The following is an 18,631-nucleotide window of genomic DNA, read 5'->3' as shown; positions in this document are numbered from 1 at the left end:
GCGATGGGAAAGCTGGTGTAAGCGGTACTTTTACACTTCCACGAAGGGAAAAAAACTGTGAAGTCTCTTATCACCTTCCCTGGATAAATCTAGGCAATCTGAGTCCTAGGGCACTGTCACTTTTGACATCTTTATAAATCTGTCTGAAAAGGTGAGTTCTTTTGTTTTTGTAGTTCAATTTTATACTTCCTCCAAAATATTACCATTTTTACTACTCCACTGAACACAGTAAGAGAATCCAGAGGTAAACTCTTTAAGGTAAGGAATTCTAGGGAAGTAATGAAGTGGCTGATGGTACATGCAGGGTGTACATCAGGTCTGTTCCTAAAGGATGCCTACCTTATCTGACTGTGCATAATCCCATTCCCAAGACCCCATAACCAATACCATACTAGCAAAATAAAAATTACATATATTGTTGAAAAATCCTATTTTTTAAACCATCAAAGACTTTACAAATTAATGTCTTCACAGATACAAAGTAGTTCGAAGACTAATAGTAACACCATTTATATTAATATTTTGAACCAACTATATGGTAAAGAACTGGGTCAATAACAGTCTTTCAGATGGTCATCCATATATATCCTTGGAGAACATTTACATTTATAATTTGATATGGGCATTTTCTCCTCCTGGTTGCCTCATTTTGACTATAAGTAAACATGGCCAAAACTACAGTGCAAGGGTCTGTTATATCTTGTTATGTGGAGTTTACCTTTATCTTTCAAGGCGTTTTAGAAGACGACCTGGCCTTGCTCACTTCATTATGTTTTTTACTGTACTACTCCTAGCCAAGATTTCTATTTTTTGTAAAAAAAAAAAAAATTCTGGAAATCTCCTTTCAAAAATTTCATGGCTGGTTTCTGAATGATGATGCTACAGGAGTGCAGTTTCAGGCAGTTATTGTTCAGGGTTTTCTCCCATATCATGCTCATTTATATTCCCACAGTAACATTTCCATTTTAAGAATGTTTTTTTAGATTGTTGCTTCTCAAGTCACAGGCTGTGGGTACAGTAGGGCTATCACCCCACTTTGCTGTCAGAGGCATCTTAAGGCACTCCAGGGACACCCACAGCTGCTGCTGATTATAGGTTGCTCCGAATTTCCTTTATATTAGCGTATTTTCCCTGTTTCAAACTTATGCATTGAACTTCATTTTAAACTACTGATCTTTTTTCCCAGTTGAAAATCTAACATAAAACCTATTGTGAACAGAAGAGTAAATAAAGAATGACAAGGGAAACAAGACAAATCATTTGTGTTAATAGGGACCACATCATGTCAGGAAGTAGAACTACTCATCTGCATTTTTGTAACAACACACCTGATTAAGTACAATTTAAAAAGAAGCTCACTGACTTGTGGGAGCCAATGTTTGTGTCTATAATTAAAAGTGGGGTGGGGGGATACCCAACAACCAAAACCAAAACAACAGGTTAGAAAGTGACCTATCAACCATGTGGGCCTCCCTGGACTTGCCCAGAAATAATCTGTCCCACCTGCTCCAATCTGGCAGTATAATAGGTCTTGGCCAGCATGACGTAAGCAAACTCTGTTCTCACAGCAGGAGTACAGTTAATGTCACTGGTTCTCTGACAATACAAACGTACCAATATTTCTCATTATAAACTGCTCATATTTCTCAGCTTTCAAGATGCTCATGAAAAACAGAGTATTTCCAATTTTGTTTGTACATATATGACCCAAACTGCATGAATGCAAAAAGGCAAACCTTTTTCTCCCCTCAAAACTTTAAGAAGTACTGATGCTGCAGAAAGATGTTTCAGGTACCCACCACTACTATGTCTCCAAATTTGAGTTGCACAGATTTTGGAAACCACCTTGATATTTTATGATCATTCCCTGGGTATGAGTTCAAATTGATCACAAAAAGTTATTTTATGACTTTGGTTCAGAGTTTTGGATACAACATAGCATATTGCATAGCAAATAATTGTATTTATTCTTTAATCTGGATCTGAGAGCTCTAACACTTAAAAATCAAAACAGCTAGAGCACTCATTTTGGATTTAAAAGGTAACTTACTCTAGAGTTCAGAAATGACAGCCTGAGGGCTTGAGGCTGATGTGGAGATCTGTACATGACTGTGATTCCTGGGGTTTGGCCAGAACTCTGACATCCTTTCAGGGGACACTTACCTGGCACCCCTCCATGCAAAATCACAAAGCTTACAAGTCATTATGGCCTTTCCTAAGCCACTTGTTAAGCCTCAGAGCAGGAATGGGGCAGGCATTCCAACAAGACTACCACCGCCTTGGGAAAATGTCCAGTTTAAGTGTACAAGATTATTCCCCACCCTTTTCTAAAATAGGTTCCAGCTTTCCATCTTTGCTTGGCTGGCAGTTCTCTACAGACTGGCTCTAATTTGGGCATCTCTTCTTAACTGTCCCAGATGCTCCTTTGATTAATTCTTTCTGGTGCACTGTAAATGACACCCTTATTATCTTGAGGGTCTGGGCTCAGGTGAAGTTTCCAAAAATCTGGTGTGTGACATCTCTAAAGGCCAACACTTGTTTCCTGCTTTTTTCCCCCCCTCTTGTTTCCTGCTTTAAAGGTAATTACATACCATATTCTACAGCCTAGAAGACCTTGATCCCTTGGGAAAGTGAGGGGCCAAAAGAATACAAAGAATTGAGGGGAAGCAGATTTTCCCACAGAACTCCAGGAATCTTCCCTTTGGTGGTCTAAATTTAGTATTCAATATACTGAAAGGAGTGCTTCCTTCCAAACAAATCTGCCTCAGAGATGATTCCCGGGGAGAATGAAGAAAGTTGCTCGTTCCTTTTCTGCATCAAAGTGGGGTTACCTAAGAGGACCCTGCCTGTGGTATATAGAGGATGCCTGGAAAGGAAAGAAGACCCCTCCCTCTCTGATGGGCTGAGATAAGGTAACTTCTACACCTCTACTTTACCTATATGTGATCTATAGACCTATGGCCTACTCCCAGAGGCTCTTGTGAGGATTCGTGAAATTCCTGCCCAGAAGCACAACCTGCCAATGACATCTGAGTTCTCAGGTCAGTGTGTGGTGTTGGTGCACCAGAACCTGCCCTCATCTTCAGGCTGGCATCCCAATAGTACCTGACTGTTTCTTAGCACCCCTGCTGATATCAGGCACTTGGCCAGGATTCCAGCCAGCTCTTGCCTAACATGAGGTACTCAAGCTCAGCACATTTCCTGAGGAGATGAAGTATCATACCCTTCCTCAGATCTGGGCCTTTGTACATGCCGTACCTTTTGCCTAGAATATTTCATTCAACTCGCATAGCCTGCATAATGCCTCCTCATTCTTCAGGTCTCAGCTTAAACATCATTTTCTCCAGAAAGCCTTCTCTGACTTGGCAGAGGAGCGAAGCATCCCAGCTATATGCTCCTACAGTACCATGTAATTTTGCTATCATAGCATTTAACTGTATTAGTCTTTCTGGCTGACATGTAATTGGTATGATGAAGACAGAGACTCTGTCTTTTCATTATTACATCCCCAGGGCCTGGCATGTATAAGTAATTAATATATATTTAATAGATGGTTATTAATAATTACTGATTATATACCTCTTTGCATGAGGCACCACACTAGGTACCAAGGATACAGTGGTGAGCAAACCCAGATACCTCCTGCCCTAGCAGAGCGTATAGATTAATCACCTATCACATAAATAGACATAAACTTACAACTGTGGTGTTATGAAGGAGAACATGGTGCTATGATTTCTCATAGCAATGACCAGGGAGCTAGGTAGAAAGAGTAGGCAGTTCATGAGGAGAAGAGAAGAAGGAAGAGGAAAGAACATTCCCTGCAATGAGTGTAACATATACACAAGCTTGCGACAACGGATGAGAGTGGCACGTCTGAGTTGCTGAGAGAAGTCAGATGAGGCTGGGAGAAGCTGTCAGGGGCCAGACCACACAGAACCTTGTGGTCCACGTTGGTGCTTCTGGACTTTAATCCTAATTACAATGTAAATCACTGAAGGGTTTTAAGCTAGAGTAGCAATGAAGATGGAGCAAAGTGGATGAATCTGGGCCACCTGAGAGAAAATCAGCAGCTTTCTGTGATGGATATGAGGGATGTGAGGATGAGGGAGAGGTGCCAAGAAGGACATGCCCAATGGACAGACAGTGGTGCCATTCCCTGAAGTGGGGAACACTGGCAAATCACCTGACATTGTGGGTGAAATCAGACATATGGAATTTGAAGCCCTCTTAAGGTTGTACATGGCAGTTGTCTGATTTCTAGAGGTGTGTCCTAGAAATACAAATTCATGAGTTGTCTGTGAAAAGTTGTAACTAAGAAAGGGGGGCAGGAGGGAGATCAGTTAGGGAGAGAAGAGTTGAAGAGAAAGGGTGAGAAGGAAAAGTCAGAGTTAGAAAGAAAACTGTCAAGAGCTCTAGGTCAGAGAAGCCAAGGACAGCGTGAATTCAAAAAGGCGACATCAGTCAACAGAGGAGAGAAAACTGGCAGTATAAGGTTCTTGACAAGGTCAGAGAAGACAGGATCAAAGAGGCAAAAGTGGAGGAACTGGCCTTAGCCTTGAGGAGGGACAGCTGCTGTATTATGGTAGGAACAAAGGAGGCTCCTGGTAGATTTATGTCTTGGTAGCAAGAGCTGAAGCAGTTCTATTTTCTCTGTGAAGAGGTGAGAGTCTCTGCTGAGAGGAGAGAAAGTAGAGGGCAGAGGAGTGGAAAAGAGAGTTGACCACAGAAAGATGGCTGGGCCATATCTGAAGAGGACCTCTGAAGAGGACCTATCTGAAGTGCTGTTCATGAATCAATCTGCCCTGTTATGTTCTTTTTTTTACCCCAACAGTGCTTGCTGTTATGTACACACACAAAAACACATAGGTAAATGAACTAAGGAAGAACAAACAGTAGAAGTCAAAGTAATAGAAGCAAAGGTGAAAGACAAAGTCCTCTGCTGTGGTGATAAAGTCCCCATTCTTCTATTTGACCCACAATGGCACCCACACCCCACTGCTAACCTTTAGTAGAGCTGGAGGCTGAAGCAGGACGAGAGGATCGCTTGCGATGTCCATTTTCCACACTTTCAGCAGCCACAGTTGGCTCTTCAGTTCGGGAGTTTCTTCGGCTTGGGGTTTTGGACTTTTCAATGATCTCTTTGGGCTCACTGCTGACAAAGGGAAGCACAAAGTTTCCAAGGAGGTGAGGGAATCAAGTCACACACAAAAAAGGGTTCTTCAGATAGAGTTTCATTCATAAGGCAGGAGATTAAGAACTATTCAGTCATTGTGAAGAGAAAATATTCCACGCTGGGACAATGAACATAACTACCTTCTATATTACTGACAATTTAAGAGTGAGTCTAGTTTGTTACACTAGTAAAAATAAAATACTAAGCATATTGCTGGTGAAATTGTGGAAAAACAGGTAAAATAAATTAAGAACTTGGAACAAAAATTCCCAAACTTTCTCACCCATTTTTCTAAAATAACAATATTCCCTTTCAGAAAGTAACAGTATCTAAAATCTAGGAAATTACGAATATATAACTGGCATTTCCTATGAGCCTGGTATAGTCAGATAATGGCATGTTATAAGTCACATTATAGACTATACACAAGGATATATTCACAATATACTGCTGGGTATGCCAATTGCCCCTACCTCAACCCCCTTTTTTAGTATGCAAAGATTTAAAATAGGTAATAAGCAGTACTACTAAGGGTATGGGGAGAGAAACTCTTAATATAAATTATATAACCCAACAGTTCTCAATAGGGGGCATTTTTGCCTCCCAGGAGACATTTAGCAATCTCTGGAGACACTTCTGATTGTTAAGATGACTGTCTTGACTAAGGCAGGGATACTACTGGCTTCTTTTGGGTAGAGGCCAGGCATGTCACTGAATGTTCTATAGTTCTATAATGCATAAGACAGCTCTTCCGTGTGCCCCCCCCCCAAGAATTATCTGATCCAAACTGTTAATAACGCTGAGGCTGAAAACCCTGGTGTAATCCTCTGGCTCAGCAATTCCACTTCTAGGTGCCTAAGGAAACAAATCTTTTTACAGTGCTCAAATTACACACAAAGATGTCAAAGCATTTTATTTATACTAATGAGGACAGAAGACCTAAATGCTTTACAACAGATTATAAAACTAAAACATGGCACATCCATATTCAGTCATGAAAAATCATATTATAAGTTTATTTAATAATAAAAACTGTTCATCATACATTATTGTGGGAAAAAAGTTACCAATATTATGAATAGTATAATCCCATTTTCATCATAATACATGTTGAGTATATATATGTAACCACATATAAATGAATGTGAGATACATACATGTATGTGCATAATTTACAGTGCTTATACATATAAAACACTATATAGATATGTATAAATATTAGATATAGTGTTTATATATAAAATACCCCCTATCTGTATACATACTCTGAAGAGAAGTAGAAGATGAATTAAAATATACAGAGTGAATATTGTCTGAGTCACAGGAATACTGGTTTACTGGTGTTTCCTTCTTTTTAATTCTCTGATCTGAATTTCAAGTTTAATAAACTTTTTACTGCTTTCATGGTTCAAAAAAAATGCATGTCAAAATCATTAGGGAAAAAAAGCTGATTAAATTTGCTTGTAAGGCATGGAACTGAAACAACAGTGCAACAAAGAAAACAAAAGAAGCTGGACGCCTCTTCGGGAAGTCTTCCATGACCTCACTTCCCAAGTGAAGTTGTCTCTTCTGTCTTTTTGGTTCACAGTCTGTCTCAGGCATTTTAGAGCACCCATCAGATTGTACAGCATATTTTCTTTTAATATCTTCTGCCCTCCACTAGATCAGGAGCTCCTTAGAGGTATGAACCATGGCCTATCAACTGTTCCTACCCTTCCATTTTCACTCCTGCCTGAGGATCCTTCACTAGTGGCACCATGGCTGGGAATGTGACCATACTGTTCGCTACCTTGCTTTATATCTAACCACTGCCCCACAAGCCAAGGTAAGTGAAGAAGCAGCGAGGCTGGAGCTGGGGTGGAATTATAAATCAAGGGGTATTTACATATCCTTTTAGAGATGTTAAGGATGGCTTTCTGGCTAGGAGCCCAGAAAATGGTCAAAGCCTCTGAGGAAGAAAGATTCCTAATAGAGGTGCCTCTTTCTCCCGGCAAAACAGAAGCCACAGTAGTTCTGTCCTGGTATTTATATGGTCAGTGCTCAGACAGCTCTGGAAACAAACACCCACAGGATATTTTTGGTCTGATTATCTTCTTTCTGTAGCGGCACAGTTGGTGTATGCTTGAGAAAGGCAAATGAATTCAAGTATTAGCGCAATCCAAATAAAAATACAGGCAGAACGATGTGGTAGGAATATCAATGAGTTTGGAGGCAGAAGAACAGGGGTCAAGTCTTACCATTTTATTGGCCATGATATTTATTGGCCATGATATTTAACCTTCTCTATGCTTCAGATTCTTGATCTATAAATCCCCATTTTGTCTGCTGCAACATGTAAGTGTGAGGGCTCTGAAGTCAGAGCACCTGAGTTTGAATCTCAGCTGCACCACTTACTAAAATCTGTGGCCTTGGGCAATTTAGTTAACTTCTCTGAGCTTTAGGTTCCTTATCTGTAAGACAGAATTTACTCTCCTAACAGATACTGTAAAAATTCAATGAGATAATACACTTAGGGGGCTTGCAGCCCAGTGCCTGGCATGGAATGCATTCACATAAATGTTGGCTATTATGACCACCTCATAGGGTTATTAGGAAGATTACATGAAAAAATGATTGTGAAGGTGTTTTACAAACTAAGTTGTACAAATATGATAAATTCTCTAAAATGTCATTCAATGTATTAGTACACTAAAAAAGGAATGGCTTTTGAAAAATAATACTTCTCTCCATGGGGTTAATGAGGTTGAAGCCACAGGTGTATTTCATTTTGTTAGGTTATGGGGCTTGCAGTATAACAGAAAAAGCATGAGTTTTGGGGTCAGACCCCACCTGGCTCTCTTACGCTTGGAGGAACAAAGAGCTATACTTCAGAAGGTGTTGCAAGGACTATTATTAATGACAAGAAAGCAACAGCTCCTACGTACTGAACAATTACGATTTGCTCACTATGGTGACTCCCTCTGACTCTCTCGTTCAGTTTTCAAAACAACCAAAAAAGGGAGAAACTTAACCACTCAGTTTTACTAAGAGAAATATTGCTTCTGAGGGGTTAGGACTCATGACAGCTCCCCTGATTTAGCAGGGAAAACAGACCGGTACAAAGAGTGAAGGAAAAGTCCAAGGTGAAGAGAGGTTTAAAGGATGAGAAAGCTGATACCCTTCAAAGAGGCTTATGCCGTTTTCATGCTGAGTCTACAGAATGATCATCTTACCTTTGTCCAGAGACTACGGCAGCATTTGCCTCGAGTTCTGTGAAAAATACAAAGGATAGAAATGAGATGTGGGAGCTCCTGTTGTCTATGTCCACTGGGAGAAGGGAGGTGTCTATGAGAATTCTGAATGCCCTATTTAGGCTAACATGTCTCTGTGCCCAGCAGGATTCTCACCCTACATGGTACAGAGACAGAGTTGGCAGGGACACAACTCAGTTGTCTGGGGCATAAGACACTTACTTGGTCTATTTTTACTTCTATTCCACACTGTGAAATAATCCTGTTTCAATCAATAGAACTAAATTCACACTGCCTGGTTCATATTTCACCCAGCTATAACTAGGTTAGTAAAATAAGCCTCTTCCTCTCATGTAGAAGAGATTGTTTTCATTCTTAAAATATCTCCACCCTCCTGACACTTGTTTTTAAAGACAGTAATCTTCAAATATGTCTTAAATATCTATTCAGGATGCATTCTCTTCCAAAGGACTTCCTCGCTGAGTTTTAGAGGGCAGACTGCTTTGCTTTGAGATAACACCCACAGACTCCATTATGTTCCTCTCTTCCTCAACCTCCCAGAAATGCCCTCCAAGAAAGGAAAATCTCAGTAATTTGTCTATCAGGGTTTTGCTTAAATGAGCATTCTATGGGTTTACCAGGCACTTCTTTCTCAGCATCAGCAGAAAAACATCTTCTTCCATTATATGCCTTTGGGTAGTTCCTCTTTCTAAAAGGCTTTTCTGATGCATCAGAGAGCAGTGATCTCTCCTGCTTCTGGACTTCCACAGCTCTGTCCCTGTCCCCCTTTTCAGAGAATTAGCACCACAGACTCAGTGTATGCCTCATCTACCCCACTGATTACATGTTAACCTCCCTGAAGGCAGTGAAGTCAGAGTGCATGGATTAAAATTCTGACCCCACTGCTTATTAGCCATGTTAACCATTGAGCAAATTACTTGACCTCTCTATGCTCAATGCTTCATCTGAAAAAAGGGGACAATCACTTTACCCACCTCAAAATTAGTAAGATTAAATGAACTAATACATATAAAAATTCAGTACAGCACCTGGCTCTTAGTAATAACTTAATATTGTTATTGTTGTTGTTATTATTATTATTGCTATGATGCTCATGTTGATGTAGCCTTAACATGAGGAGGCTGGAATACTCTGCCTTCAATGCAAGACGAGGGACTCCCTGCTTCCCATTTGCTACTTAGCACCCCATATCCAACCCATAAACCTTGGAAACCCCACCACATGAAAAAGACACCACCTCACTGAGTCTCTGCTGCCTTGCTGGCTCCACTGGAGCATACAAACTCAGGTAACAGGTGCTCAAAAATGAAAACAGCTCAAAGGAAGCTGATTACATAAAAATTTTGATTAGTTTGCTCATCTGAAAAAAATTCAGTGCTTTTGATAACTTTAACACTATCACAGCTAATTCACATAAGTACAGATCAAAGGAATTTGGTGAAGGCCATTAGTGACTCCGGGGGCATTTTAAGGAGATTCATTTAAGTGAAACTTAAAAGAAACAGGATTCTTTGGCCAATAATTCTGACTTAGATGTAGGATATGATAAAACATTTTTCTGGAGTAAAGAATTGGGGCAGGACATGGAATTCCCTTCCTCTTTCTAGTTGCTTCTCACCAAAAATGAATTTTACTATCTAAGCCCTTCTGCAAATAATTTGCTCCACTCCTACCCTTCTCAGGTGCCTAGCACAATCATATGGACAGTTGGTGGCAAAGGAAGAATCCAGGTGGCTGAAATGTTTTTAGCTCATCCATTCTTTTCAGAGGCCTGCACATTCAGAGTGTGCAACAGAACATAGCATAGCACATAGCACCTGAAGCCCATTTTAAAATAAGAAGTTAGGGCACCTGGCTGGCTCAGTGGGTAGACCATGTGACTCCTGATCTCAGGGTTGTGGGCTCAAGCCCCACACTGGGTACAGAGACGCCTTTAAAAAAAATCTTAAAAATAAATCACAAGTTATATCTTAATTTCACTGGCTTAGGCCCACGAAACTAAACATGGTAGTTTTGTTTTTTGTTTTTGTTTTTGCTTACAAATTTTGTCAAGTGTGAACTGTACTGTAAATGAGATTCTTTTTTTTTTTTTTTAAAGATTTATTTATTTGACAGAGAGAGAGAGCCAGTGAGAGAGGGAACACAAGCAGGGGGAGTGGGAGAGGAAGAAGCAGGCTCCCAACGGAGGAGCCTGATGTGGGGCTTGATCTCAGAACACCAGGATCACGCCCTGAGCCAAAGGCAGATGCTTAACAACTGAGCCACCCAGGCGCCGCTGTAAATGAGATTCTAACCACCTTGTGGAAAGCGTCATACTTCCTTTTTTTTTTTTTTTTTTTGGTATCCCTCAATACCTTCAATGACAAAGGGCCAGGCAAGACTAAACTGTAACATATTTATGATATTTATCTGCTTTGGCATATTTATCTGCCTACGAAGACAGTGCTGTTATTGCCATCAAGATCCTCATGCATTCAGAGCTGACACAGCATTCCACAAAAATTATCTGTCAGATTACCATGGACTCCACCTTCCAGAAACACCATCCCTAGTGCTATTTGCAATTTCTTGGTCATGGGAAGAAACATAATGCCATCCAGAGATGACTGAAATGACTGATTCCCTGGGGAATGGCTGCCTCACTGTAGCAGAGGTTCTCAGAACAAGCCTCCACTCCTGTCACGAAAGTGCAATTACTAGCTTAGTGCAGTAATGCTTGCCACCCCAGCGAGCTGCCATATGCCAGTTAGTCAGCTGCCAGCTACAGGGTAAATTGTGCCACGGAAACCACCCATAGCTGGGTGGCAGGCAGACAATGGGCACTGCAATGCCCTTCTTCAGTTCCCTGGCTGACACCAGGAATGCGTAACACGGCAAGCTGGTCTGGGGAAAATAACCTCAAATAGTACCGCACAAGCTCTGCCACTCAACTGAAGTCTGCTCAACGGAAGCCAGCAGGTAAGAGTTTCAGCCACTTTCTGGCACCTTGAGGGTAGAAGCAGTTCCTTCACATGTAATCCATTCCACTCGGAGAAGTTTTTCCAAGCATGCCTTACCTGGTCTGGAAACAGACCCCTGCAGTGTTGTGGCTGGAGTTTCCTTTGAGACTAAACTCGGTGAAGGGGCTAAGGCAAGAAAAAAAAATTACAGGCCTTTTACTTTCTTTCCTCAACAAAACAGAAAGCACTGACTGAATCAAGGGCTAAGTAACTGCTGAAATACACATCCTCTTGGAAGCCATTTCAATTGCCTTGAAAGGACATTTCAAAACTTAAAAAATTAGCTACTATACCACACAGTAACATAGACCACCAGCAGGGGTATTTGTTTTTCCCTTTTGTGTGTACAAAGATCAAGGAAGGAGGTGGTCATAAGGACAAGAGTACCCATGATTTTTGCTTCTTAGGATCATGTTCTATCCAGTACTCTAAAAAACTCCAAAGCATACCTTAGTAGACAACCCAAACCACTTTCAGAGGAACAATTATACCAGTCACCTTAGCCTTCAAAAACTCTCTCGTCCCTGTAAAGATTACACCCCTTGAGACCTGAAATAAATCATATAATTTCTTTTATACTTTTCTACAGCACCTGGCAAAGAGCGATGGTCATAAAGCAGATATTCAATTAATACTTGATGAATAAATAATTTGATATGTCATTTACTTGTCTAATAAACAGTTACCAAGAACTTACTAGGGGCAAGGCACTGTGCCAGGCACCTTTCAAGACCAATTATTCTTTTTGTCCATCAGGAACACAGTCCAGTGTCAAAGATAAGATACGCACATGTGGTACACTGGAGTGCACTGGGATGTTATATGAAGAAGATTCATAAAAAGTGCTATGGGAATCGAAAGCAAGGGAGATCAATTCTAGATTGAGAAAACTGATGGTACATTAGAGGGATAAACATCAGAATTACGCTTCAGAAGACAGAGAGTACTTAGGTCCTGGAAGAGGAATGGAATAGGATACACAACGTACTCTAGAATGGGAGCTTACTAGATCATATGGTAAAGATTAAGAGCATAGATATGCCACAGTCACTCAAGGATTATGTCCTCCCATATTGACATTTCAGTCTAACATCCTAGATAAACTCTGTAACAGTAAGTTTTACCCACTTGTGGAAACTGTGAATTTTGTAGATTTCTTTGCCTGCTTAGTCAATAATGCATTTGTGTTAAGAATTTATTTTGGATGCTTATCTGATAAAGCTTAAAACTATACCTTAACTTCTACTTTTAACTCTAGTATTGGTTTCTCGTATTTTCAAGACAAAAACCCAGAAGCCTCTTGAAAAAGAATGGAAACAATCTTAACTAAAATTGTGATTTTTTTTTCCAACCACAGGTTCGTCTCCCCAAAGCTCATATATTCCTCTAAGATTATATATGATCCAGATAAAATACTTTTTAATCACTTCGCCATTATTCTCTTAGTATGTTGGGGGGGGGAAGTTCCCTGAAAGGAAGTACAAAAGAAACATTTAATAGCAGAGAATATATTTAAGTCACACCAGGTTTCTTCAATCTTAGGGGTCACCTACCTCCACAGAACTAAAACCAGAAACCTAGAGCACCTAGACCTGTGAAGTCTCTATCTCCTGTAAGGGCAGTAAACTCCCCAAAGGCCTTTATCCCTCCTTGTATCTCTGGCATTGAAGTAAAGAGGCAGAGAGAAGGGGAATTAACCTTTCCAAAGCTCTGAGTGAGGCGGTGCGCTGGTCACTTTATGCTAAGTCCTCTCCTCGTATCTGCATGAATTTTGGGAGGTAGAATGACAGCCTCCATTTCACAGGTCAAGTACATGGCTTACAAGAAGTTAAGGAATTTATCCAACTGTGATTGGTAACCAGTGGAACTAGAATTTGAACTCTGATTGGACCCCGAAGCTTGCGTTCCTTCTGCCCCTCCACGTAGGTGCTTACCACTCAAAAATTTTTAGCTGCATTAAACAAGATAAGCACTATTTGCTAGCCTCGGATATAGCAAAGGTCCTTTTCAGCTTTGGCAGTGTGTGACCGAGCTTCTATACCATTTAGGCCTCACAGAAGGAACACGTGTGTGTGTGAGAGGCAGGGTGTGAAGGGAGGAGGGGAGGTGTAAGGACACCAATGCTCCCATCGTTTGTCCACCGTAACAGTACATAGGAAACAATCTAAACTAGATATACATGAGTTGGAACGGCCTAACTTACAAAGAGACTGCATCGATGAGAAATCAGTAATAACAATTATTTACATTTATTGATTACTATATTCTGTGCTAAGCACATTATATGCATTATCTCACTGAATTCTTACAACTACTGTTGTCTCCATACTACAAACAAGGAAACTGAAGTTTGGAGCAGTCAAGTAACTTAACTAAACCCATAGAGCTGGTAAATGCTGGCGCTGTGATACTAACTCAAGCTTGTCTCTCAACCACTTTGCGTCTCCTGTGTCTACCCATTATCATGAAATCTGGGTTTCTGAAAAGCTCTCCTCTGGAGTAGCCAGTCAGAAGGGATTAGTCTCTGGGATAGAGTACAATGAGGAAGGGGCCATGAGAACTCTGCTCTGACTGTTGAGAGAAGTCATTATCACAGTAAGGAGAACTTGCAGAAGCTGCTATGCACCTTTAAGAGACAAAGTTAAACTGGAGGTTCACAGGCTGGACTTTGAACAAATACTGAATTCTGAGCTTCGATCTTCTAGCCCACAGAATGGGGTAAGGGCTACCTGACATGGTTGGTATGAAGATGATGTGAGATAACATATGTAAAGATGCTTCCTTTGTAAAATGACAAACTTTACATAATTGAAAAGACCTACCTATCATTATTTCAGGAGCCAAGAGAGAACCATGTTAATGAATGTAAACTTAACATGGGTTTTAAAGTATCTTTCCCAATGTACCTCCAATAAATAAAACACCACTATTGCCATCTAGCCCACTCTTCTTCCTCCAAGTAGAAAAGAAGTCATGCTTTCTTTTGTGGGATAGGTCATCAAAAAACTGACATGAGGAGATGATGCCAGGCCCCAAGTACATACCTATGCTGGGCGGAAGCTCTGGATGGGATCCCACCTTCTCCTCCACTAGGCCACCTGCAAGTGGCTCAGGTGCTATGCCAACATGATTGTTTTTTGTGGCCGGCGCCGCAGAGATGAGCTCAGAGGGTACCAAAGTGGTTACTATCGAGCGTACACTGGTGGGGAGAGTACCGCCAGGCAAGCTGGGTCCTGCTGAGGTGGAGCCCGGGCCCACAGGGCTAGAGGTGATTTTTAGCAGAGTGGGTGCTGGGGGCGTTGGGGTTTTACTGTCCAGCTCTGTGGATAACTGCTCTGTTCCCAAGAGCCCTGGAGTTGTGGTCTCTAGCCCTTGGCCTTCAGTCTCTCCATCTGCACCATATTGCTCTTCCCCTTTCTCAAGAGAGCCTGTAACTTTCTTACATGCCTTGGTCAGCAAAATCTGGCCGATTTTGTCCACTTTTCCTTTGCCCTTACTAGATGAGACTGGGCTTCGCCGATTGACAGAGGAGCCTGGACTATTGGTCAAAAGGGGAGAAACCATTGTGGTTGACTGTGAAGAGGGCAGAGTGCTCTGATCGGCTGAGGTGCTCACCTGAGGACTAGCCTCGTCTGGATTCAATTCTTTCACTTGCTGGACAGGGGGATGAGGAGGGACAACTGGAGAAGTGGTACAAGGCGGGGAAGGAAGCTGAACAGGGGTGGGTCGTGAGTTAAGGACTAAGGGTCTACCAGTCTGTATATTTGGAGCAGTACTACTGGAGGGGGCATTAGGCGGTACAGGAGCAGACGAAAATTTTATGTTCTGAGGTATGTGTAAAGGGCCAACAACTGCAACGGAGGGAGGCATCAAGCCAGAGTTGGTTGTCAGTGGGGCTGCAGGAATTGTGCTTGGCTGTGATCCTTTCATAACCTGAATTATTGAGGATGAATTGATAAAGACAGGTGTAATGAACTGAGGCCGGGCATTAGACTGAGCAGCTGACTGTCCCTCAGAAACCATAACCTTGCTGCCCACATTGGGCATTGTGACAACTGTTGACATCAATGCAGACTGCAGGTGAGTTGGCAGAGCTGCTGATGTGTTAGCTGAAGTTGTGATAGGATTGGAAGTTACAAAAACAGTTATCTGATTTGGGGGCAAGGGAGTGGAGATGGAGGAAGAGCTCACAGGTCTTGACATTACTGGAGGGATGCTTGGTGCAACATTAGAACTGACCTCACTCAATTCTGGATGCACAAGGGTTGAACACGGCTCATTAGTGTGAGGTAAATTTAGGGAATTAGAGGGTTCTTTAGAAGAAGACGGATCCTGCAGTGTGGGAATGACAGATGCTTTTTTCAGGTCCTCCCCAGAAACTACTGGAGGTGTTACTTCCAGATCTGTAAGCCCAGGGGGTTTAATGGTCACATTAGGAGCTCCAGAGTTGTCAAGAAGTTGACTTAACGATGTCGGTGCTTCCCTCATAGCAGGAGACACCAAATTTTTGTTCTCTTCGACACTGGGAAGTTTGTTAGGATCCGAAGGCTGCCCATCCTTTTTAGATTGATCTTCAGGGACAACCATTTTAACTTCTTGGGCAGGGACTGCTTTGAGCTCATTGTTTACCTGCTCCTTCCTACCCTGGGAATTCTGGCAATCGCCGTCCTGAGGCACATTCAAGCTTTCCTTGTTATCCTCGAGAACACCCCCCACTGCAGCCACAGGCACGGCAGGATTCTGAGGATTCAGCCCGCTGTTGTTAGGGAAGCTCCCAGGTACAGGGGGATTGGCCAAAGGCGTGGGACTGACCAATACATTTCTTGGCAACTCCACATTTTGCAACAGGGTTGTGTTTGTTTGAGAGGCCAGAGTAAGTTTAGGGGTTTTTGAATTTTGTCTCCCAGGACTTGGGGTGGTTTTCCTACTGGACCCAGGACTAGACCTGCGACTGTTGCTTGGACTAGCCCGCTTTGTTGCTCCAGAATTAGACTGCTTTCCAGAATTCACCACCACAGAATCTAATTTGTGAGTTTGTGGGGCAGCAAAATTGGAAGGATTATTCATGGTAAGATTTGAAGGTGCTTGCCCGATGGCCTTTAAAGTTGTTGGATTTAGGCCCTGTTGATCAAACCCCCTGTTTAAATTTGGCCTAGGAGGTAAAGGAATATTAATCTGTGGGGGGAAGAGTCCTGCTATGGAGGCATTGAGTCTTTCTGGTGATAGACTGATTTCTGAAGGTTCTGTGCTAGGAGGGCGATTGTTGGGTGTCTGAGGATAGTAGGGTCTGGGGCTGGCTCTGTTTGGTGTTTTAGGCCTAGATGTTTGGGTTGGAGCACCCACATTTGGAAAATGGTGGCCATGGGAGCTGGGCAGGGGATTTACAGGGGGTTGCTGGGGAGTTGCACCTTGAGTTGCTGAAAGGGGTGATGGTCCAGGTTTTGGCCCTGTCATCATTAACTGATTCTGGGAAACTACTAAATGTGAAGGCATGTTGTTTGGGCCTCCTGAGACAGATGGTACTTCACTGCCACTCGTTTCAGGGAGTGAGGACATCTCTCCCAATGGTGAGCTAGAAGGATTCTGGGGGTTCTCCTGGTATACCATTTTCCTTGAATTGCTTCCCAAAGGAGTATTCACAGGCATTGGCATTCTTTGTTTATCAGGCGACGGTGGCACGGAAGCAGGTCCTTGCAAACTGACCATGACGGGCACGCTGCCACTCTGCTGCATGGGCATCCTCTGGGAGTCTGGGTTCAGGGGGCCCCGCGGGGGGTGGACATTTTGGGAGACTGGAAGCCTAACTGATTTGGGGTCCTGCTGCATCATGAGCATCATCATCATCTGCTGCTGCTGCTGCTGCTGTTGCTGCTGCTGAGACTGTGGCTGACTGGGAGGCGGTGGCTGCTGTGGTGCCGGTGGCAGTTGTGGCTGTGGCTGCTGCTGTGGTGGCTGCGGTGGGGCTGCCACATGCTGCATGAGCTGAGGAGGCATCTGCTGAAGTGGCCTCTGTTCAACTGGTTGAGAAGGATAACCTAAAACAAGCCCCCAAAATCAGCGAAATTAGATTTTCGGCAAGGAAAGCTCTGCTAACTTTAGAGTACAGCCAAGCAATACTCGTCTAGGCGGCACAGACAGTGCACAAACAGCTCAGGCATGCCCACTCCCAGGGGGGTAGGGGCAGCCCCTCGTTTTCCGACATAAGCAAAGGGTCACACTGCTTAAGGAAGCAAAAAGCAAAGCATCAAGAACCTGGAGCTCCTCAGTCTTCAGCGTGTGAATGAGGCACTACTGCACAAGACTCTAACAGACACCGTGTGCTGTGCGCTCCAAGTGGCCAAGTCTGTCCCAACCACTCATTCGGAGGAAATGAGAACAATTCCCATCGACAGCAGGAGCTGAGCACCCAGCACTGGGCTCTCACGTGGGCATAATAAATATCCCACTGTCCTAGTGAATGAACTAAGGCATTTAGGATTCACTTTTTCTGTTACCACTGATTAATTTTTTAAGACTAGATTTTGTGACAATGCCAGCACTGAAGACAGGCTTTTTATTCTTTCAACAGAAGTAAAATATAAAGTGCTAGGATTCAATTCCTTAAGAGGGATTTAAAATTACTCCAATCTGTTGGGTCCATACACCATGCTGCATCCTTCAGGCTCAATCCTTTGGGGAACCTAACTGAATTAAACTGCCCCTCTGATGTAAATCAGTTTAATAAATAGTAGGAGCTCACAGAAGCTGATATACATATTGAAAATCAATTGAGGGCACTGGAGATTTTTTTACGGATATTAATTTCCATTTACTTTCTTACATGTTAAAACTCTACTTGGAGAAATATTTTCTATGAATCCACAATGGGAGAATAAGCAAGCCAGAAGCATTGCCCTTGGGAATAAAATATAATTTCAGGAAAAGAATCTGGGGGACAATGCCTTATAGATTTCCAGAAGGCAAGAGCTCAAGTGACTCTTTTGTGAAGACTTTACTTGGCATTTTAGAACCAAAGCCTTGCACAATCAGCAGAAAGGAAAAATCATTAACCAGGAATAAAGGTGGTTCCATGGGAAAAAGCGGGGAAATAGCTGGGATACAATTTCAAAAACTAGATTTAGTCCATTGTCGCATGAAAAATATATAAGGAAAGTTTTAAGAAGGTGTAGGAATAAGAACAGTTGGATCAGGCAGTTGGCAGAATG

The 18,631-nt window shown here is 42.4% G+C and overlaps 1 protein-coding gene across 9 annotated transcripts in view; it reads right to left on the bottom strand.

The window, feature by feature from the left end:
* NCOA6 (nuclear receptor coactivator 6) overlaps nt 1-18,631 on the bottom strand; it is a 97,025-nt gene that overhangs the window by 3,596 nt on the left and 74,798 nt on the right. For 7 of the 9 annotated variants that reach the window (XM_087853629.1, XM_087853631.1, XM_045806392.2 and 4 more), the window contains 4 exons: nt 14,471-17,461; nt 11,484-11,552; nt 8,389-8,425; nt 5,007-5,155 (listed from right to left, as the gene is read on the bottom strand). In XM_087853629.1, coding sequence (XP_087709755.1) covers nt 5,007-5,155; nt 8,389-8,425; nt 11,484-11,552; nt 14,471-17,461 — 3,246 coding nt within the window. The remainder of the gene's footprint in view (nt 1-5,006; nt 5,156-8,388; nt 8,426-11,483; nt 11,553-14,470; nt 17,462-18,631) is intronic. The other 2 variants (XM_087853632.1, XM_087853635.1) reach the window with 2 other exon arrangements.

Source organism: Ursus americanus, chromosome 22, assembly GCF_024610735.1.
Source record: "Ursus americanus isolate L20-20 chromosome 22, mUrsAme1.1.p, whole genome shotgun sequence".
NCBI lineage: Eukaryota > Metazoa > Chordata > Mammalia > Carnivora > Ursidae > Ursus > Ursus americanus.
This window is presented reverse-complemented; position numbering and strand designations above follow the sequence as displayed.